Below are 24596 nucleotides of genomic sequence, written 5' to 3'. Positions count from 1 at the left end.
ACAGATGCTGGAGGGGATGTGGACAGAAAGGAACCTTACTTCATTGTTGGTGGGAATGTAAACTTGTTCAACCACTTTGGAAAGCAGTATGGAGGTTCCTCAAAAGACTCCACATAGAGCTCCCCAATGACCCAGCAATCCCACTTTTGGGCATTTACCCAAATGATCACAAACAAGGCCACACTAAAGCTACCAGCACAACTATGTTTATTGCAGCATTATTTACCATAGCTAAGATATGGAACCAACCCAGATGCCCCTCAGTAGATGAATGGATCAAGAAGATGTGGTATATATACACAATGGAATTCTATGCCTCCATCAGAAAGAATGACATTTCCCCATTTGTTAGGAAATGGAAAGGCTTGGAAAAAATTATATTAAGTGAAGTAAGCCAGGCCCAAAGAAACATAGGTCCCATGGTTTCCCTTATTTGCAATATCTAGTATAGGTATGAGTCAAGCAGAAAAAGTCAGAGAATGTGATGTTAGGAAATCGAAACCTCAAATATGTATTTTAATGTTTTTGTTTCTTTCATGCATGTGTTTCTAACGCATTTATAAGATTATCTCTTTGTTGCTTTGTATGTCCCTCCCCCACAGTGTAACCCCCGCTTTCACTATATTTGATGTCAGTATAACATGTGGAGGAGATGGGGACAAACAAGTCGTTTAAGGATTCAGGTGGACCTGTTGCAACAATGAGAAGTACAAAATGTCATGTCAAAACCAGCTTTACAATGTCGGTGTGGGGGGGGAGGGGGGGTATGATTGGGTGGGGGGGGAGGGGGGAGGCTAGGAAGGGAGGTGAAGGGTAAACAAAGGAGGAGGCTGCAATGCTTGGTAAGAAATGTATGCATTATCCTGCCCATGTAATTGTAACCCCTCTGTACAGTATGTTCTCAAATAAAATAAAATTAAATTAAAAAAAAATATATGATTAAACAGGTAGGTTTCATTAGGTAGCCGATGAGAGAATACCACGCAATATTCAGGCAGGAAAAGAAGTTTATTTACCGAACTTCTGCTCCCACCATACATGGTGGAGAGGCATGGCTGAAATGGGTGACAGAGTCTGGGCCAGGACTTACCTAGACCAGGGATGGGAAGAGGTGTGGTCAGGTGGGGGAAAGATGTGGCCACACTGGATCCAGATGTGACCTCAGGGCCTGTCACCCTCCTATGGTCAGATGGGAGGTGGGACCAGGGGTGACCCAGGATGTGACCTGGCCAAAGGGGGAGGTGACTGCTCCTTGTTACCTAGGCAACACAGGTACTAGGTGGAAACTTAGCCAAGAGGTAGGGAGGTGTCTGTACAGGGCCTGCATGGCCTGGGCAGACCTTACAATTTTTGTTTTTTGGTTGTAGGGCCTGAACTCTGTCCCTCAAGTAAGCTCAAGGCTAGAGCTCTACCACTTGAGACATGGTGCCACTTCCGGCTTTTTCTGCTTATATGGTGCTCAGGAATCAAACCCAAGACCTCATGCATGCAAGGCAATCACTCTACCACTGAACCACCTTCCCAGCCCAGACATTGCAATTTTAAAAAAGAAACCTGTTGTATCATTGTGATATCATTAGATAGATATGAAATATTTTAGACATTTATCTATATTGAACTCATATGAGTTTTAAAAATGTTATTTGCTTTTTCTAGTTTCATATTTATTGTTTCAGGTGTTTTTGAAATGTGCAGTGATCACTGACTGACCATTGGTAATGGGCCAAAGAAGCAACCTGAAAGTTAGTATTATGTGGAAAGGCTACAACATATTTCAACATCAACTAATTAGAAAGTAAATTACCTTTATGGTAAGTGGAGGTACATAATATTAAGAAAGCCTTTCATAAACTAAAGGTCTACTTGTAAGTATAAGAATATTCTATGTGCATGTGAAAATGGATGGCCTGATATGTAGTAACATATTTTAACAAATATTTCCTATACAATTAGAATTGTGAAGCATGTTTTGTATGTGTGTGTGTGAGTTACTTCTTTCAATTGGCCTGATAGTTTAACTAGCATAAATAAGCCTGTATCACTTTTTCAGTCTTCTTTATTTCTGAATAATAATTCATATATGAATGTATCATATAGTATCTATTTGTCAGGTCTGCCAGGGGCCATGTAGATGTAGGTCCTGTGAAGACACCTCCCTACCTCTCTCAGCAAAGTTTCTACCCAGTACCTGTGTTACCTAGGTAACTGGGAACAGTCACCTCCCCCTCCTGCCAGGTCACATCCTGGGCCACCCCTGGTTCCGCCTCCCATCTGACCATGGGAGGCTAACAGGCCCTGAGGTCTCATCTGGATCCAGTGTGGCCACATCTTTTCCCCCACCTGGCCACACCTCATCCTGTCCCTGGCCTAGATAAGTCCTGGCCTGGGCGTGGGTCTCCCCTTCTGGCCATGCCTCTCTACCATGTACTGTAGAGGGCAGCAGTTCCATAAACAAACTTCTTTTCCTGCCTGAATACTGTGTGGTGTTCTCTTCATTGGCTACCTAATGAAACCTACCTATTTAATAAACTTGACATTATTCATTACCAGTAATTGAACATTTCAGTTACTTTCACACTTCGGATACTGTGAATAACTGTTAGGAATATTTATGTGCACTTTTCCCTGTAGCTCTTGATTTTCTTTTCTCTTGGTGTGTCCACTGGGGTGGAATAGCTGTATCCAATCATAGGTCTATACTTAGGTTTTCCACAATCTATCATTGGTCAATTTTGTTTTCAGTTTTAATAAAAATAGGGTTGAGCTCTTCCGATGCATCTTGATCCTGTCACCCCTCCATCACTCTTTTCCTTCTCACCCACCCCATTTATCTCTTCACGTCAGCATCACAAAATTGTACATTCCTACAAACTTAGGGATTTTAAGTGAGGTGACTATAGACATACAGTGATTACAAGAGCTAGATTTCAGACATTTGCCTTGTGATAATTCAAAACTCAGGCTCATTAACATATTGCTCTAGTCTCTTACAGAGACAAGAAATGGTTTGGGATTGGTTGGGAGTTTATTGTTATTTTTAAGATTTTTTTAAACAAGGTTTTACTATATCAGATTGGCTTTTAACTCTCAATTGTTTTGCTTTACCCTCCTAAGTGCTGGGATTACAGGCATCCACAAACACACTTGTCTCTGTGCTTTAAAAATTATTTGAATCAGAAAAGTAACAGGAAGGACCAGGCCAAGATGGAGTAACCAAGAACACACACCTCATGACCTCCTTCCTCCAGCCAGGCCATTCTTTCTACAGTTTCACCACCTCCCAATAGTCTCACTCACATTTTTCATCCACCATAGGACTAAAGCAGTTCTTAGGTAAGAGCCACACACAGTTAATACACAAGTTGTCATGTTGAAAATGAACTTTACAACTTTGTTGGGGGGGCGAGGGGAGGCTGGGAAGGGATGGGAAGGGTAAACAAAGGAGGAGGCTACAATGCTTGATAAGAAATGTACTCACTATCTTGCCCATGTAATTGTAACCCCTCTGTACAGTATTTTCACAATAAAAAAAAAGAAATTTACTTCACTAATCTCTCAGGCATTTCTCAACTCAATAAAATTGACAACAAAAGTTGGCATAATATAATGACAAATAAGTATATTCATTTTTAAATAATTCCTCAAAGAACTTAAATACCATTTAAATTTATAAAAATAAGTCTGAATCAAGTAGATGCTGACTATAATTTGTGTCATTATTTTAAAAATAATCTATATTTGCACTATATTGATAGGAATACATAAAAATTTTATCCTATAAAATGCTATAGATTTTCCTAATTACCTAAGTAAAAAATATAAAATTTCTAATTTTTAAAGTTCTTTCAACTTTTACAAACAGGAAATGTAGCTTATAAATAACCCAATTCATCATGGGTAATGACAGTAAGATTAGCATGGTCAGAAGGATATTAAGTCAAACTTTTATGCAACATTAAACAATTGCATACTCTTTAAATAATAAAAACAAATTACCGATGGACAACCCTAACTCCATTACTTTCAGATAGAATAGCCTTCGTTTTCAGTTGATTGTACACTAATTGAAATGGTCGTTTTATGCTGACAATTGATTTTTTTTAAGTAAAACAGCCAATAGTGAAGTCAGTGCATGCTACCAGGCAGACAGCAGGCTTCTATTGAATTTACTCAGACAAACTAATTGCTGAATTAGATGACCATTCAGAGTTATTGAGTGCATTTCAAGTACTTCTTCAGCAAAAGATAACAGAATGTGTTTTGATCATTGCTATTGCATTGCAAATTCAAAATGAACAAGTATCTGCCTTTCTGGAATATTAACACACGTGGGGATATGGTGTTTAAGGGAATGGGAAAGGGAAAGAGGGATATAAAGTCTTCCCTCAGTAAAGAAACAGGCAGAGGTGAGAAACATATTGTCAGGCACTCAACATAACATGGTTGAAAAATTTCCTACTGGCAACCTTGATCCATCAATTATGATGAATGAATTCTCTCTCACTGTTGTATTAGCAGTAGGGAGCTGGTTCTGAACTGTGTTTCATACTCAGTTAATGAAAAAGCTGGAATACTTTTCAGCATTCAGAAACTTTGTGATATCAACATCTTGAGAAACTTGTTGTTTACATATATGCAAATACTGCCCTTATAACTATTCATTGAGATTTAAATTAGACCTTATTTTTAGTCTGTCAGCATTCTATATTCGTCATGTTGATAGGGAACAGAGCAAAGAGGAAAAAAAAGACCAATTTATTTACCACAGTTGTTTCTTACATAAAAGGAGAGTCATTTTTTCCTAAATATAATATATTGTGATTATTGTGCTATATATTATAAAATGTCTACTTGGTTTGTGGTTTTAAGTGATTGTTATAATTTATTATCTATAATTTAAAATTAAAGTATATCTTATATTTAAGGATGTTTGTAAGAAAGTTTCATTCCCTATAAAATGAATATTTAGTAGATTGAATGAATATTTAGTTAAGATTGAGGAAATAAAATGTTTCTTTAATCTACTATTTCTAACAAAATGCTTATTGGTTTTTCAGAAAAAAAATCATAGAGAGTTATGTGCTATTTATGTTTTGCATTTCACCTGGGGAATGTAAATTAATTTCTAAGCAGTGAGACATTATCATTCACAACTAGGATTTTCATTGCTGACACAGTTTTCTTTGAAAAATGATAGATGCTATTCAATGGATAAAGATATATTGCTGGATACTTATTGCATTTTTAGATATCAGCTTTGCTTTGAAAATATAGTCAATATGAATTTTTCAATATAGTATACTGGGAAAACAAATTTGAATTAAAAAGTTTTGTACAGGTCCTCAGTCAGATGTACTAAAAGAATGAAGCTCAGTTTTGTTCTATCTGATCTAAAATTAAATCTATCTGATGCAAACAACAAAGAATGTTCCTATTACACTTTAATGAACTTGCTTACTAGCCAGAGTCTCCAACAGATTTATCGCCGGAGAGCTTCAAGGATCCAGGCATTGTCCCCTTCAAAAATAGTGGTGTGAAACAAAGGACAAAGAGTGAACCAATGCAACAGAGATACTCACTAGACACTATGTTGAAAATGTGCTTTACAATTTGGGGTAGTGGTGGGAGATAATGAGGGAGGGAGTAACACTGTTTGACAAAAAATGTGCTCATTACCTTACTAAATTAAGCACAAAAAAAGAATAGACTTTGGGATGTAGAAAATTCTAGAAAGTGGCTCTGGGAGAGCTTTGAAAGTCACAGCAGGCAGGATGTGTGCACACCCCCCTCTTCCTCTAAGACCGCAAACCAGGAAGTACCTTCAAGGGCTTGAAATATACCATGAGATACACTATGATCTATAGTCTCTGTCAGATCTGCTCAGCAATGATTTTCAGTGGCAGAGCACAAACAGAGCTTACACTAGATGATGAAATAAAGTTGTGGGTCCTATGATCTCCTTTAGGAGGCTCTTGGAATATTTAACAAATTATATTCTAACTAAAATATCTATATTTTGGCCAACCTTGAAAGGGTAACTTCTACTTTGAGCTCCAGAATCCCATAATTTTTTATAACCCCAAGCTCTCCTGGTTATTTGGGTAATTTCACATGTATTTGCTTCATGTCAAAATTGGTATGATTTTTCAAAGGTATTGGTCAATATTTATTAAAATACTTAAAGTTATAAGTGAATGCTCTTAGAGTTTCAATATTCAGAATATTCACGGAAAAAAAAACTGCACAAAAGATTTCTGTCTATAGCTATTACATTTTTAATATCCAGCTTTAGGCCACAAATTTAGATATATACGAACTTCTACATGTAGAATATATGCAGGAGAATATATGCAGGCACTAACAACCATTTGACAAACTACATAATTTCATTAATAAATATTCATTATGTGCTGTTGAGTGAGTAGGTCAAGTTAGGAATCCAAACTTGTGATTTGTCCTCAATTGCATTTTATAAAATTATTGATGTACTGGTGCCTTTATATTACACTTAGTACAAAAAAATAGCAGGTTTATTTCATAAACCTGTTGCTGTTTATACATGATATAATATTCTGTTAAATTTCTATAATAATAAACTGCTATTTCTTACAATGGGCAATGATTATTTTGCCATTAAGAAAACAATCTAAATATCTTGTCTGTCCTAGTAGAGACTTCTAAGTGTCTATAGATACCAAATAAAATTAATTAAATGTTTCCTGCATGCATAGATTTTTTCATAATTCACATTGTTATATGATCCTGCTATATCCTGTTATGGTGTGAATCTGCCCTGTGGGAAGTGATCTTTTACAGTATCATGGTGTAAACATTCTATGTATGCCAATACTTCTCCTAGACGCACAACCCCAGGACTATGGGTTCCATAATGGCTGAGAATTTCTCTTGAGGGTTTACAAGGAATTAAGAATAGAGCAGAATCACAGCAGAAGCACTGATTTCCATGTAGAAACCCTTCAGTTTTGCTTCTCTTCTAGGCTTTCTGCTTTTACTTAGGGAAGATTATCTCCACAAACCTGATAATCATCTTTGTTCTCTGTCTTATCTCCATTTCCAACTCACCAACCACTCCTGGCAACTCCACTTGAAATTTATATCCATTTCTCATAGTATCCACTACGATTATTTTATTCCCAATTACCATGGTTTCTACCACACCTTTTCCTTCTATTCTTCCTCTTTAGGGTCTATTTTCCACAATGAAGCCAAATTTATTGTAGGAAAATACACCCCCCCCCCCACCTTTCATCTTTAACTACTTTTCTTTTGTGCTTAGTATTACACATAATGCTTCCCTGGTGCCTGCTGCATTTCCTCAAACATGCCTTCTTCAGTTATTCAGTCATAGCCATTTTGCTTTCTTTTGCCTGAGTGTCTCCTGCCACCAGCCTTTTCTACCTCTAATTTCCTTTGTCCCAAACACACTCCTCATAGATTTTTCCTAAAGCCAGTTTCAATTCTTTATTCAATATCAATCCAAGCATCCCATTTTGAGTGGTGTCCACTATCAAACATTTCAAAGTACTTTGGTCACTCATACTGTTTTGATTACTTTGTAACTTATGCTAGTTAATTAACTATATATTCTCTTACTTTTCTTAGCATGAAAATCACAAAATCCTATGAAACCCGAGTGCATCTGTTTCTTTCATACAATACAGAACTAGCCATATATTAATTTAATAAATACATATTGTATATTGTTAATCAAGTAATTACTAAGATACCTAAAATGTTGTATTTTCAAAGTAAAATCTTTACACACTTGTTTAGTGATTCATTGCAGAAATTATAGGTTAGAAGATAAAGTCAGGTCAACAGCAGTTAGAGAAGGGAGGGGTTTGGGGCTAAGATGTGGAGGCAAATTTTGCTCATATGTTTTTGCTACATATATACTTGTATATGTACTAAAACGACAAGGGAATCATTTCTTTATCTCTATTATGAAAGGCAACATATTTTTATAGTACACATTAAGCAATACACCTCACAACATTACAACAATGAAAATAAATTTTGTCCAAACACTAAGTGACCATTTAAATCTGTATTACATTATGTCCCTACATTAACAATCTCCCTGCTTTCCCTCTATTCAGAAAGCAATAAATTCTCACTAACAAAAGACAGCTTCTTGAACCTTTTCAGAGCTGACACTATGAAAACACTGTTAACTGCCAGTGATATTGCCTGGCACACCAGCCACGCTTGCGAGAGCACATGCACACACTTGGCCAGCCCTGAGAAGTCTGGAAAGATCTAAACTTTCCTTCATCTCCAGGAGAGTCATTTTATGAAAGAGTATATTCTAAAGCATTAAAGGTTAATATTTTTGTGACACCTGTTCAAGATATGACTTTCTGTGAACCTCTGCACCAATCTAATTTTCAATCACTGTATCCCAGTAGGCTTTAAAAAGCTAGACCTCAAAGGAGGAATTGTATTTGATATTCTCTTGTAACCCTGTGATAAAACTTAAGCATGAATAATTGGAGATCTGCACACTCTTATAAAGATGAAAGAATGGAACTCAATCTAACACAGGAGCTAAAAAGACAAGTAGGATTACATTTTTCTGCCATCTTAAAAAAAGGCTGACTTTAAAACCTATCAGAGGAGAGTGCTAGCGGTTGAGGCTGATTGGGCAACAAATCAGGGATCCCTTCAGCAAAGACTTTTATAAACCTCTCAGTTTTGGATATGTACGTATTCCTAGTGGATATGTTCTTATATATTGCACTTTCCTGTAGCTAGCTGGTGCGGCCTCACTACATATAACAAAGATTTCATTGTTTTTGTCATATATATATATATATATATATATACATGATATGTATAAATGTATTCATATATGTGACCAAATTGGGTTTAGACAAGACTTCTGATACAACTATATTGCAGTCAAATTCCTGTATGTTTCCCATAAAAGAGTGTGATATAGATGGATTCATGTGTCATTGCAGTTATTTATACCTTCCTACAATAAAAATGTTTTGGAAAAACTGAGATATATATTGAGGCTCATCATTTTTTTCCTGCAACATCTTGAGTACTCCAGAGAATTTTAACAAACTTTGGAAGCAACTAAGATTGTACTGGGTCTCAGCAAAATGTCACTGGGTATTGTTGACGCTTAGTTTTGTTGTCAGCTGTGCACTATGGGTTAAAACTACCCATACATCATATCATAACTATGTTTTCTCAACACATGCAATTGAAGAGGTAAAGGAGCCATCATTATCTTCTAGAAAAAAAGCATACAGACACAATGTCTTTCTTACATATGCTTTTCTTGTGATATATTTCCTATTTTCTCATGAAAATAGAATCCTAAGAATTGTCTCGACTCAAAGACAAAATTCAAAGAAAAACCACTGCAAACAGGTTAATGACTATGGGCTATTTTACAGGCAACAAAAAAATTCAACACTGTTTAAATTTATTTCTGACATAAAATACTATATATCTATTTTTTTACAAAATCTTATTTAAAATGGTAATATATGCACACATAAATTGTTTTACAATGACTAAGACAGAAAAAAATATTCTTACTCTGAAACACCTGTGAATATAGAATGGAGATGGTAGAGTATTTGCAGCATGTAATATATTTGATTCTCATTAATAGAGTATTTCAATGAAATGATTTTTGATGGCAAGTTTTTTTGTGTGCATAGTCAAAGCTTTCTAGCAGGGGTGACTTACCTTGAATATAATTCTGGCAGCTTTTGTACTCTGATATATTTTCTTTAATGGTCACAATAATCCTTACATATTAATTATTGAGGATAAAATATATTATGAAGTTGCCATTATTGAAGTGATAAAGCCATCTCTTGTAATGCCCAATTACAGATTGCCCTTGCAATAAAATGTTATTGCTCATTGACTTTATAAAACAACCACTCAACAATGATATAAATTATTCTAAAACTCAATATGATGTAGGGTTATTAGACACTGTTATTTAAATAATCAAATATAATAGAAAGTAACCACTTATAATTTGCCCTCCAGTATATTAATAAATAGAAGATCAGAACATACCTGAATTACATGTCTCAGCTTGTCAATTATCTGATTTATCACAGGATCTGTTCCTTTAACTTTGACTTCAGGATTTCCAGACTGGGCTTTCATTCCACCTCCAACCACACGCTGAGTATAGCTAACAAAGTGACAAGTGAAAGATACATGACTTAGTTAACTTGTCAATGTACACAGTATTCACCACTACTTGAACTAATTTCAGTTCACAATACACTCTTGGAAAAGTATAACATTGTTTACTCTCTCTCTCTCTCTTTGGAACTTGAAGGTAATATAAGTGTAAAGTTTTCCCAGGAAAAATACTTGTAAAAAATACAAACATTCTGAAAGTAATATTTTCCTCTTCAATGACTCGATAAAATATCATCATTTACTAAAGCTATACTATACCATATATTTGAAAGCATTAATAAGAATTTGGTTTGGTTACCATTTCTTTCTCAATGGCATGTCTGCAATCACATTATTGGGGTCAGTTTGATCTATTGTATGCTGCATACTGTATTTAGATATGTATGATTAATATTATAACACACATGTATATATATATAAACACACACATATATATATGCCCAACTCAAATATCATTATACTTATACTCTAAATCTGCAAAAGCTATTCTAAGTAGAACCAAACAAAATTTTCTCAATTCATTTGTATGTAAAAGGGCAGTTTTATAGGTAATGAAAGCCATTTGAAATTTCACTATTTTCTCCAAATGATAGTCATGCAATGTCAACTTAACATTTGCTCATCTTCAAAAAGTTGCATTAAATTTCTACCTTCTTTACTGTTCCATACTAATTGATTAAAATTATAAGATAGCACAAATTACATTATTCATCTATGTATGCATTCATTAAATTTCAATATATTTTAAACACATCTAATTGATACTAGCCATATAAACACTCTTGCTTTCTGGACAACACAGTGTAACATAAAGTCAAATGAACATTTACAATGTAAGGCTATGAGAGTGACTGAAAGACATTGTATTTGCTAAATGTTTGGTCAAGGACAACACAGCTAATAGATAGGCCAAATGTGAAGAGTTCCATTTGAATTTGGAAAAACATATAAAAGAGAAGTTAAAGTTGAAGTAGCCCTGGGACACTTAAGGTAAGACAAGTTTTGAAAAATTAGTGAATATGTGAGTTGATGAAATCCCTTATTGAAAGTTATGCCATAGGTAAATATACTTCATGACTCCATTTATCTAACAGTGTTGACAAAAGAGCAAGCACAAGAATGCTCAGAGCTGTATCATTCACAACAGTCCCGGGCCAGAGTACAAAAGTCCTTAAACATCATCATGGGAACTGAACATTTACTTAATAAAAAAGTTTTACTTAATAAAAAAATAAACTACTGTACAGTAATGTGAATGGATGAATACATACAATCAAAAAACATGACACATCCTATAGGTTAACATAAAGGAAGATACAGAATATATTCCACAATTCATTTCTTAAAATTTGAAAAGCTAACTAGTGAATCATGTCACAAAATACTATAACACCTTTAGAGAGAATATGTAGAGAAAGGAAATACATGATCCTTTTTGAATGGGGTCTTGGTTAAACAACAATGTCTGATTTCCTCAAGTAGCACTGAGCTCATATTTAACATTTGCATGTGTTACCACGTGTTATTTTCTTAAATAAATATTTACATTCAAATATTTGCTGTTTTTCTTAACATTTATTTGTAGCAGACAATTTTTTAAACACACATAAATAAAAGCCCACTTATGCATTTTAACATTACAAAACATGGTTCTGTCATCACTGAGTAATTCAGAATCCTAGTTTCATATAAAAACCTAACACTTAAATACTTTAATATTCATGCAAATGTATGGCTTCTAAATTAAATTTATTCTGCCAATTTTTGCATTTTTCTCATTATGAAATTTTAATACCTCCTTAATTATTCTCTTTCCTCCTAAATCTAAATGCATGTGTAATAAAAAAATTTCAACGACTTCTATAGAGGCTTCTTGACTAAAATAATTGTTCACATTTTAATGACAGAGAGAGAGAGAGAGAGAGAGAACGAGAGAAGAGAACAAAACACACAAAAGGGAGACAGGTAAATTTTTGTTTGGGGACAAATAGTCACACTAGCTGTCCTAACTGTCTTTAAGAAGGTAATGTAATCCTTTGTGTAAATGCCCAAAAGTGGGATTGCTGGGTCATAGGGGAGCTCTATGTGGAGTCTTTTGAGGAACCTCCATACTGCTTTCCAGAGTGGTTGAACAAGTTTACACTCCCACCAACAATGCAATAGGGTTCCCTTTAGGCCACATCCCTTCCACCATCTGTTGTTATTAGATTTCTTGATAATAGCCATTCTAGCTGGCGTGAGGTCAAATCTCAGCTTTGTCTTTATGTGCATTTCTATTATGGCTAGAGAGGTTGGGTATTTCTTCACGTGTCTATTGGCCATTCTTATTTCCTCTTCAGAGAAGTCTCTCTTTAAGTCTAGCCAATTTGTTAATCAGGATTTGTTGCTGGGGAAATTAGTTTTTTGAGTTCTAAGTATCTTTTAGATATGAGACCCTTTTCTGTTGTATGGCTAGTGAAGATCTTTGCCCAGTCTGTGGGCTTTCTATTGATCTTGCTAGCTATGTCTTTTGCCTTGCAGAAGCTCTGCAGTTTCATGCAGTCTCATTTGTCCAACCTTTCTGTGTCTTGTTGTGCTTCTGGGTCTCTATTAAAAAAATTCCTGCCTTTGCCAAGAAGCCCTAAAGTTTCTCCAAAGGATCACAAACAAGGTCATACCAAAGCTACTAGCACAACCATTTTTATCGCAGTATGGTTTACCACAGCTAAGATATGGAAACAATCCAGATGTCCCTCAGTAGATGAATGGATCAAGAAAATGCGGGGGGGGGGGGGGGGGGGAGGCGCTGGGAAGGTGGCTCAGTGGTAGAGTGCTTCCCTTGCATGCCTGAGGTCCTGGGTTCAATTCCTCAGCACCACATAAGCAAAAAGAAAAAAGCCGGAAGTGGTGCTGTAGCTCAAGTGGTAGAGCGCTAGCCTTGTGCTGAAGAGCTGAAGGACAGCGCTCAGCCCCCCCCCCCAAAAAAAAGAAAGAAAGAAAGAAAGAAAGAAAATGCGGTACATACATACAATGGAATTCTATGCCTCCGTCAGAAAAAATGACGTTACATCTTTTGTCAGGAAATGGAAAGACTTGGAAAAAATCATATTAAGTGAAGTAAGCCAGGCCCAAAGAAACATAGGTCCCATGGCTTCCCTTGTTTTCAGTGACTAGCACATGTCTAGGACAAGCAGAGTAGGTCAAAGGCTATGTACATACGACTATATGAGATAATGTTAAGCAAAATGTACCCCAAGACAGGGACACAAGAGGTTTTTTTTTTTCTCTTTCTTGCTAGTGTTTTTAATGTACTTACAATTAACTATGTGATTCTTTTTTTCTATTGTATGTTCTTCCCCCATAGTATAACCTCTGTTCTCACTGGTTTTGATGCTGGTGCTCTGCACCTTGTACATATATTTTTGTAATTTGGGGAAGGGAAGGGATATTGCAGAACGCTTAAATGAGGTTGCAGGCTGACCCATTGTGATGACAAGATGTACAGGACACTATATTGAAAATGAACTGTACAATGTGGGCGGGAGGTGGGGGGGAGGAGTTGGGGAGGTGGGGAGAGAAGTGATGGTGGGGGGAAAATAAAGGAGGAGGTAACAATGCTTGCTATGAAGTGCACTCATTACCCTACTCATGTAACTGTAACCCCTCCATACAACATTTTTACAATAAAAAAATAATTTAAAAAAGAAGGTAATGTGGATAAGGGATGACAGGAATTGAACAGGATTAGCTCTCCCAAACACCACTTGTTTTTCATTAACAAGGAGAAGAGCAAGGAGGGAAATGTTTACACTGTTCAAAAATTTTCAAATGAAGATTGTAGTTCTCTCTGTGTTAAGCATATATAATATTAAACGTGGTACCAGTCAATTTACATATCCTGCCTCCCCAGGAAGCCATCTCTCTAGGCTTGATTCACATTTCCCAATTGAAACTCATGCCATACCCTGCTGGCCGATATAAATTAATGTTACTTTCTTTAGAAGACAGTTCAAATTCAGTTCAAATTCTCAACAGAATTATAGTATTTTGATGTACACTCATACAATTCCAGGAAATAAAATACCAGGAATCTGCCCCTGGAATTTTGATCTGTGAAAGGGTTCTATAGAAGATGGGACACGATATAAGAAGATGACTGACTTCCAGGGGCTGGGAAGGTGGCTCAGTGGTAGGGTGCTTGCCTTGCATGCCTGAGGCCCTGGGTTCGATTCCTCAGCCCCACATAAGCAAAAAGAAAAAAGCTGGAAGTGGCACTGTGGCTCAAGTGATAGAGCGCTAGCCTTGATCTGAAGAGCTGAGGGACTGCGCCCAGGCCCAGAGTTCAGGTCCCACGACCGGACCCAAGAAAAAAAAAAAAAAAAAGAAGATGACTGACTTCCCATGAGCAGCCATGGGTGGTAGTGCACGTGCAAAATCCCACCACTCAGGCTGGAGTGGGAACATCATGAGTTTGAAACCAGATAAAGAAACCAAACAATCAAACCAAACCAAATAAGGTCAAGAATAGAAACTTAACTGCTGTGGTTGATTGTGTTGTGTTAATCATTGACTTATTAATTTTTTGTGTGAATATTTATAGACCTGGCATGAAAACTCTTTCCATTCCTGCAATCTATTTTTTTAATATTTCTATTTTTATTTTTTGTTTTTGTGGTACTGACGAATCAAACTGCATGCTAGGCAAACACTCCACCACTAAGCCACACTCCCAGTCCATTTTCTGCAAACGTGAGCCTCCTGGATTCTAGGCGACAAAATACTGGGTGATCTAGGACCCTGCTAAATACGGTACTGCCTTGGTCTAAGGATATCAAAATATCATAAAGAGGTATTCAGCAGTGAGTCATTCTGCAAGGAGAAAATTTCCTTTCTTTTTTCCTCATTTCAGGACCTCCCTTCCTGTTCCTGTTAGATGTGAAAACTCAGTACTTACTGACCATCTGGATTGTGTAAGTTTTCCACGTTTTGGGTGGCACTGAATGCCACTGCTGAGTGTTGTCTTACGTACATTCAGCATCTAGATAACTTTTTTCCCTCATCTCTGAAGTCTCAGCTGGAAAAAAGTTCTATAATTGCTTTTGTGGGCTTGTTTTCTAGGGATAGCATTTTATGATAGATGTGAGGCACACAGGAATTTTGAAAAACAAAGGCAACTGATGAATGAGTTTGAAATGATTATAACTTTTGTCATGCTATCTCACTTCAACTGAGGAGTCAAGAAACAATTTTTAAGTGAATCTCTACCATCTATTTGGTTTTATAGTAATATACAAGTAGTGGCTAAATAGTAAAACTATTTTTGAACCTAAATGAGGCCAAAATAAACACAAATCAGAGACACCATATTTTTGGTATTTAATTTTATTTACAAATAATTTCCTACTGGAGACAAATGTACTATAAAAGTCAATATTCTTTAAATAAGGTATTTTCATGCATCCCATAATAACAAACAAGGAGCTCCTAGCTTATCATAGCAATAATAAATAAATCTTAGAAAGATTTAGGAAATAAGAACTCATTAAATAATAGATATTAAGCAACCCCCTTCCTCCTCTACACACACATACTACCACCACCACCACACACACTCTATTTGGCAAGGCATGAATGTATGTTTGCCAGTTTTTCCAGGAGAACCACTGGTGAGCAAATCCCTGAACTTTTATCTAATGAGCAGATGTGCGGATTGAAAAAAATGGGACTTTCACAGGAGAAACTAGTGGCTACACATACAAAGCAAAGCCTGTAAGATTCCAGAAGATGTCGTTTAAAAAAATACTGAACATCTAATAAAAACTTGTGTGAATGAACTTTCATCTATGTAAAAACTGTACTTTTCTTAGCCATCTTACTCTGCCCAATCTTATCAAGAAAAGATAAATAGCTTTATTATAGTCAATAATCTGTTTCAATATTTTGTTTAAATGAAGAATCAAAATAAATAATACATTGTTTTATTCTATAGTTTCTCTTTTTGCATTCAGAATAACTGTCCAAATTTAAAAATGATCAGCTCTAACTGTAATTAATTACACTAAATATATGAATTTTGATTCAGTGTACTCACTTCCATTTTGCCAGTTCCATATTTCAAAATTCATCTCTTCTCAGTAAGACAAAAGGGTTTCTTTCATGCATTTATAATGATTATAATAATAATTTTACACTCATTTTCTGTCTCACTTCACAATTTGGTACACTATGTAAAAATAAAATCTTATTTAAGAGATTTTTGTCTGAGTAGTAACAAAGGCTATTCAAAGCTAAGAAACAAGACAAAATGATTCAGTCTATAAATTTCATTTAGATAGTATTTTCTGACTGCATAAAAATTCTTTAAAATAATTTACAAGATATACAGTAATTCTAAGATTACCAACAAGTGATATAAATAAATATCCAATTCACAATGTAATAGGAAAATATTTCTGGATTATAGATTATTCTAGTTTCCTTATGTCATTAAAAAAAAACTATCACACAAATGTGGATAATAAGAACAAGAATATGTTTTCTCATAGTTTTCCAGTCTATAGCTGTGAAATCAAGATGTCTTCTGGGCTTTTTCTGAAGTGCCTATTCAGAGACATTCCCTTGTCTCCTTCTTGATTCTGGTGACTTCTGGTAACCAGAAATTCTGGGCATTCTTTAGCTTCTACATCACACTAAAGTCTGCCTCCATCTTTACATCACTTTCCTCTCTATTTTGCTATATTATTTTCTGTTCTTCACGAGGAACCTTAATGTCATTCAGGGCCCACCTTTGTCTAGAATGACCTTATCTTAATCCTTACCCTAACTATGTGTATAAGGACCCAATTTCCATATGAGGTCACCAACCTGAGGGTTACAAACTCTGGGCTTTTCTATTCAGTTCACTTTATAGAGCACTGTAGAAACAAAAGTCTGAAAGCTTTAGAGCACTGTAGAAACATAAGGCTGAAAGCTGTCTAGATGAAAAGATATTGTTCCTTGATCTGCATCAAAATCATATTCTGGTTTTCATTGTGATAAAACAATGTACAATATATAAAGCATATTTGTAAAACAACAGCAGTATATAAAATATACATATATAGCTAAATATGTGTGTTCAAGCACATCTCTTCAATTATAACTTTGCACATGGTTCCATTTTAATTTAGTTGTCCAAAAAATAATGCAAGCAAAACTTGTTTAGAATTTATGAAAACAGAGAAACTATCAATTTCTGTATTTTTATTTCTAACTCCTACTGAAAACAAACAATTTGAGGATAATATCAATATACTTATTTATACAAACAGGAGCAATATCTTCAAAGGGGATTTGTTGGGCTGGGAATGTCAATCAATGGCAGAACACTTATCTAAAATATGGGAGGCTCTAGGTTTCTTCCCAATGCTGATCAATAGATAGATAGATAGATAGATAGATAATAGAGAAATGAGAATGAGAAAGAGAATTTGTTCTCCTCTAAAGCAAAGAGCTGAGACAACTACCTGTCTGGATCTGTTCCAGAGAGCATTGAAGGACATTTATTAGAAAAGTGTTGACAGCTGATTCATTGGAGACCCATTGACTCACATAAAATAAAATTTAATAACGCTTAATACTAATGTGTTGGGCAGCAAGTTTCTGACAATATTCCAATGCAATTTTATTAAATTAGTTACACTCATTAGGTTCAGCTTAATTTTTCAATTCTTATAAATAACTAAAAAGAAGTAATTATTGTCTCCTGTTTATGCTTCACAGTAAAATAATACTTTAACTGTTTTTATTTTTTCAGAAATGGCTTTTCAGCAGGCTGTTGAATCTAGCACTGTGCCTTCAAGAAGAAATATACCTATATCAGGAATAGAGTACTTGACATTCATCTCCTGGCCTACAGGCTAATAGATTTTTTTGTCTGTCTTTGGTGACAGCAACATAAATTTAGAGCTGGAAGGGACCTTAAAGGTCATTTAGTTCAATCCAAGCATCTTTTAACACAAAATGAAGAAGTATGTTTATTTCATTATTTTGTAAGCATGCACTGCATATTTCTAGGAAAGCCTCTAAGACAGATTATAAAAAAAGACAAGCTGTATAAAACAAGGGCAAATGATAGAATAATGAAAGAAAGGAGGTGACAAGTATGTAAGAAGACCTGGAGAAGGAGAAATATCCTTCAGTCCAAACTTAGTCCTAAGAGTCTTGGTAGTGAAGGCCAAAAAGAATTCATATAGATCTTATTATCTAACAAAAGGCGTATCTGCATAAGTCAGCAGCCATATTTTCAGTAAATGGCTAAAGTCTTAAAGAGAATTTATGAGCCTATACATAACAGGCAATGAACAATACGGGGAAAATAATTTTCAACAGCCATTTCAAAAATTTTAACTTCTCTTATAAGATGTTTTATTAACAATGCCCTATAATATGTTAAGGTACATTATTTTAAACTACATGATGTTGAAATAAATGGTATTAAATTGCTTTTGATAACTTAGTACAAATGGTCACTAATTTCCTGCATTTACTTTTGCCTCAATTGATATTTTACTTCATCTCTCATAGAGAATATAATCTAGTGTGATAAAAAAAACTATAGAGAAGGAATTTGGGACTGAAATGATTTGAGATAAATCATAAATCAGAGATTGGTGTTGAAAAATTTCACTGTGTTCACCCTATTACACAGCACATCTAAATATCCCTGACTCTAGAAGCAAACCTTATGAGTGAGGAATTGCATTTTAATGCTGACTTAGGCTAGTTATAAATACCATTGGAATGGTAGTCTGTGAAGAAGTACCATGTACTTCCTTTGACAGAAAAGAAGGAAGGAAGGAAGGAAAGAAGGAAGAAAGGAAGGAAGGAAAGAAGGAAGGAGGGAAGGAGGGAAGGAAGAAGGGGGGAGGGAGGGAGGGAAGGAAGGAAGGAAGGGAAGGAAGGAAGGAAAGAAGGGAAAGAAGGAAGGAAGGAAGGAAGGAAAGAAGGAAGGAAGGAAGGAGACAACACTAATTACTAGAACTTACACTATCTATTTTAGAAACATCTATAAAAACAAACACGCTAAACTGTTCTATCTGTAGATTATTCTGTGAGTCATAAAAGTTTTCTGGGCATGAAAATCATTAGGAATGCCAGTTATTCTAACCTGTCTCATGAGTGAGATCCCTGGGATGTCCCAGATAATGGGAAATTGCTTCTTGAAGTTCAGGAAGGCTCTGGAGGGATCAGATACTCTTGCTCACACATCCCTTACATACTAGCCATCTCTGAGACAGAGTCTACAGTAAGAGCAACGGATGCACGTGGGGTGGTAGGTCAGGCACATGGTACTGGCTATGAAGATCTGATGATGGGGACAAGTCTTGGTCACATGGGCTTCCTGATTTTTCCCCCCTTTGCACCTTACCTACAGATCTGATATTGTTATCTGCTACGTGTACCAAGCATCTTTAGGAACAAACTCCTATATGAACTCATTATCAGGGACCTTTCTTTTCTTTTTGGCTAAGACTGAATGCCTAGGGCCTTCTGTGTACCATTTTAACATCTCAAGTATGACTTTCATGACCTTCAGCAGTGTATCCAAATATGAATCACCATCTTTCCTTCTTAAATTTTCAACTTTAACTGAGCATGCTCTATGATAAGTCTACACTGAAAACCTCTACCATATGACTATGTATACGCTCCTAGAATAAATTCCCCAAGCTTCCTTTGTTCCAGGAGGGCAGCACTTTGGAAACTCTCTGTTCCTGTTGCAGGTAACAAATCTTTGTGCATGCTTTTGTTTTGTGGCTGTATGTTTGTTTTGTCTTTGCATTCATCAGGATGCTAACCCATTCCATCCAGTTACAAATTCAACCTCTTTTTCTTCCCTTCCCTTCCCTATGCTACCCATTGCTATCTAGTACAATAAGATTTTAATGGCATTTGGGGGGAAATGGAGATAGTATACAGCAAAACAAAAAATGCTGATAAACAAGCCATCTGTGCCATACCAACCAGACATTTAAAATGCATTTCTATGCAAAATACAGTCTTCCTTCAGCATCCTCTCTCAGAAAGCAGTAACATCTATAATTTACAAAACAACACTCATTCCCGCCACCACCTCCAGCTCTCACTGTACACACATGCTGAGAGTTGTAATGTGCCTTGTACCTGGTGGCAGACAGCATACAGCAGGTGTCCACCCCAGCCCAGTTGGGTATTCCCCTCAGTTCTTGTTGGCTACCCAGGGAGCTGTGTGCCTAGATCTCATCTGCAACATAGAGCAGAAAGGGGCTCAGTGGCCTTCCCAATTTTTTTCAAAAAAAGGATATTTCTTTTTTTTTAAATCAAACTCTAACTTTGGATAAATGTTATTATCTTCCAAGTTAAAAAAAAAAAGAATGGGAGAAATGAGCAGGGGGAAAGGCAGAATAATCAAGTAACCTCAGGAAGATGACATCCTTAAACAATTCTGATTGACCAGAGGTATACTGATAAAATTTCTTTGAACCCACCCTGAACAGTATGTGGAAAGTCCGGTCATTGAGAATACAAAAAGAGAACGCTACAATTACAAATGTGGCAAACTGAGAGATACTCAGGTTCCAGTGCTTAGCAAACCTAAAATCCAAGAGCAGAACTTCATCCACAATGTAATCCACATGAAAGCAAGCTGACACAATGAAAAATTCAAGTTGTAATCAAATCCAAACCTAATGGAGAAAGAAAGTCATAAAATAATGACAGAAAATAGAAGGGACAGGGGTGCCAGAGAATACATTTGTGTAGTGAGAAATAAACAAGAGTAACTGAATCAGAAACAAACAGAAACTATGTGTACTTAAAACTACCAAGATTCTACTGAGTATAGGGAAGAAACAAGGAAGTTTTAGCCACAGTAAGACAGAAACTGACCAAAGTAAAGCTTAAAATAAAGAAAATGTGACAGGTGTGCATGCATGCACACGCGCACACGCGCACGCACACACACTCACTCACAGATGAGTTCCTGGCAGTGTTGGCTGAAGGTGTCTTGGGGAGAAGTGAGATTTTTCAGTGTTTGAGTGGACACCTGACCTTGCTGTATGCAGCTCTGCTGATACATCAGGCTTTGGTTCCCATGAAGTTGCATCTCTCCCTGTGTTATATTGCCTTCCATATTTATAAATATACATTCATACACACATACACACTCATATATATGTATACAAAATGTATGTATGCATTCTACATACATGACACACAGGTACACATGGAACACAAGTTTCTTTATAAATAAATATGCTAGGCACACATCAGACTTGTCTTCTTCCTTCAACTAGAAAAACCTTAGTATAGTGAGCGATATTTGTCTAAAAGCCCAACAACTTGGGGGTAGAGGAAGCAAAATCATGAGTCTGAGGTAAGCTTGAGTTGAATAGTAAGTTTCCGGACCACCTTGGGCTACATATTAAGGCTTTGTCTCATAAAACAAAGATAGATATATAGATGATTGACAGACAGGCAGACAGGCAGACAGACAGACAGACAGACAGATAGATGGATGTCGTACATTTTTTGTAAGCTAATGTACCAGTCTCGAGCCTTGAAATGCAGGTCTAGGTACTGTCTTTGGGCTTTTTAATCTCAAGGTTAGTGTTCTTTCTCTTGAACCACAGCTTCACTTCCAACTTTTTGATGGTTAATTGGAGATAGAGTCCCACGGACTTGCATTCCCAAGCTGGCTCAGCTCTCAGCTTCCTGAGTAGCTAGGATTACAGTTATGAGCCATCAGTGCCTGGCAGAATAAGACTATCACCAAATGTACTATAATTAACATACAGGCCTAACAACCTTACATTGGCAAAAGCAAGAGTTGTGGTACAAATGATAGAGCATTTGTCTAAAAAGCATGAAGACCCATGTTCAAAATCACAGTACAGAAAAATAAAGATAGGCTTATTTATCCTTGAATTTGGGCATGCTTATGACTGCTAAAACAGAACATTATGAATAATTCTTTGTAACCTATAAGACCAGATAGTAAAAGATAACACAGAATCTGTACCATTCTTATACAATACGTGCTCCTTCAGATGTTAAATATCCAACCTTCTTAAAATCACCATGAAGGAGAAGCCATGTATAGAAGAAATACCATTACAGGTTCCCTTCTGCCCTTCTACCTCACTCTAACTAATTCAAAACACAGAAAGCAAATACCCTGAAGCTGAATGTTCTGGTCAGAGATATTCTGTTATTGAAGCCCAAACTGACTGATGAGAAACTTGCTTAATAATAGCATGAATAATAAAATCTAATGAAGTAGTTACAAGATATTTTTACTCTGATTTGAGTATCTTAAAACATTACTTAATTTTATCAAGATTCCATTAGTGAAAACCACTATGAGAGTTTCTATCTGAAATAAAAAGTAAATGGTAAATGATGACTTTAAACAATAACCATTCAATTATAATAAATAAGCAAGCAAACAAAAACCAAACAATAATAAAAACAAAACCAACATGGGTGTAAAACAAGAATGGTTTGAGAACAGCATCCAATAGGAGGAGGACTAGAGAAGAAAGTAAAAAAGAGACGATTATGATCAGAGTGCTTTATATGCATATGTAAAAATAAAATGAGCTCTGTTCACTTTGGCTAAAATCGGGGTAAGAGGAGGGAGTAAAAACAATAGAGGTGATTAATTCTATCAAAGGACATAATATGCAATTATGGAAATGTTACAATAAAAACTCTTGTCCAGTTAATATCTGCTAATAATAACATAAAGTTAAAATATTGAGAGTAATCCTGCTGATATAAAAAATTACTTACTCTGTATATGAACATTACTTTGGGGCAGTTCAGATTATTACACAGACTGCTTAAACTAACTCAAAAATATCAAACCTAATCTCACTAATTGAATTATGAAAACATAAATTTCCTGTTTCATGTACTATGCTGCAATTGTTATATAATTATTACCCTTAATATAATAGATATATGCAGTTTCTATGCATTTGCTTTGTAATTTCATGTAACTTTACCATTATTTGTTTTTTAAATCCTAAAATCGAATGATAAAAAGAAGTTGTAAGACAAAAGAAAAGTGGAAGTGTCTTAACAAGATTAGATTTCATTCTTCAAAACTGTGAAATATGCAACAAATTGTAACAGAGGAAAATATTTTCAAACAATGTGATTATATAAAATATAGATGTTACTGAGCAATTCCTGTTAGAGTAGGAACTCTCCTACCAGTTATAAATCAACTAAATCTAAAATTTCTTTTTAAAAAATCTGTTCTTTTCCAGATTTTGTTAGCAAAATGAAAAGGTATTTCTTTTAACATAGCACCATCTTTGGTACATTAAACTATTAATTACTGTTAAAAAGCAACTTAATGTGTATAAGGGTAGCTATAAAAACAGAGAAAACTCCATTGGAAAAAATGGGAACAAAGAAAGATATGGGATTGCCAAACTTAATTAGAATCACAGGAAGAACTCAGATTTCAAGTTTCTGTCTCATGTAGACCAAAGGGCATCTAAGAAAGGACAGATACAAGCCATTATTCAAGACACCAAACCTTGAGACACAAGGCTGACATTTTCTATTTCCTTCAAAACAATACTGCAAATCTCTAGGAACCCACAGTACAGCCTCGGAGATTTGAGCTTACCTGATAATTTCAAAACTGATGTTTGACACACACTGACATGTTGAATATTTTCCTTCAGCCACAGGAGATCTCTAGCTCTAGCAACAGTAAGTCAAAGGGGCAAAACACTCAATTCATTCTTTGTTATTGAGTGGTTTGTTTTTGCTAGATAATTTATGGAAAATTAGCACAAAATGACAGCTTGAATATGGTGTAAGAATACCAAACAGATGAGAAATTTAAATATCATTACCAACACAAGATAAAAGGGGAATTTAGCAATAAAGGTCAAATGAGAGAATCAAACTAAGTTTCTATGGAATGTGAACACTGAATTTCATTTCAGCAGAAACCTGGGCCCAGCGTGTTTGGTTGAAATTTTGTTTTTCTTGATTAAGGTATATTTTGGAACTCTCCAAAACTAATATTAGAACCCTGCCAAACATACTTTACTTTAAATTCAATAATTTGATTTTAATTCTAATCATAATATCATTTTGACAAGTAAAATGTTAAAGCAATATAACTTCCACATATCATGGTGATTTGTGGACTAGTCATCCTAAAGAGATAAACAAATCCTACAAATTGTTATAAAAACTTGATTCTGACTATATATATTAACATGAAAAAAGTAAAATTAAAACCATTTATATGCTACCTCAACTACACAAAAGTTATTAGTATGACTTCAAAGTTTAATTCTAAAAATTTAAATCATGAAATTCAATGTCTATACAATGGTATGATGAGTGTGAAAAACAATATA

At 35.4% G+C, this 24596-nt stretch overlaps 1 protein-coding gene across 1 annotated transcript in view; it reads right to left on the bottom strand.

The window, feature by feature from the left end:
• The window catches only part of Gpc5 (glypican 5), a 1062082-nt gene that overhangs the window by 719232 nt on the left and 318254 nt on the right, over positions 1-24596 (bottom strand). Inside the window, exon 6 of the mRNA XM_042682662.1 lies at positions 10072-10192. Within this exon, the coding sequence (XP_042538596.1) occupies positions 10072-10192 (121 nt within the window). The remainder of the gene's footprint in view (positions 1-10071; positions 10193-24596) is intronic.

Source organism: Dipodomys spectabilis, unplaced genomic scaffold, assembly GCF_019054845.1.
Source record: "Dipodomys spectabilis isolate Male_0828 unplaced genomic scaffold, ASM1905484v1 ptg000075l, whole genome shotgun sequence".
Lineage (NCBI taxonomy): Eukaryota > Metazoa > Chordata > Mammalia > Rodentia > Heteromyidae > Dipodomys > Dipodomys spectabilis.
This window is presented reverse-complemented; position numbering and strand designations above follow the sequence as displayed.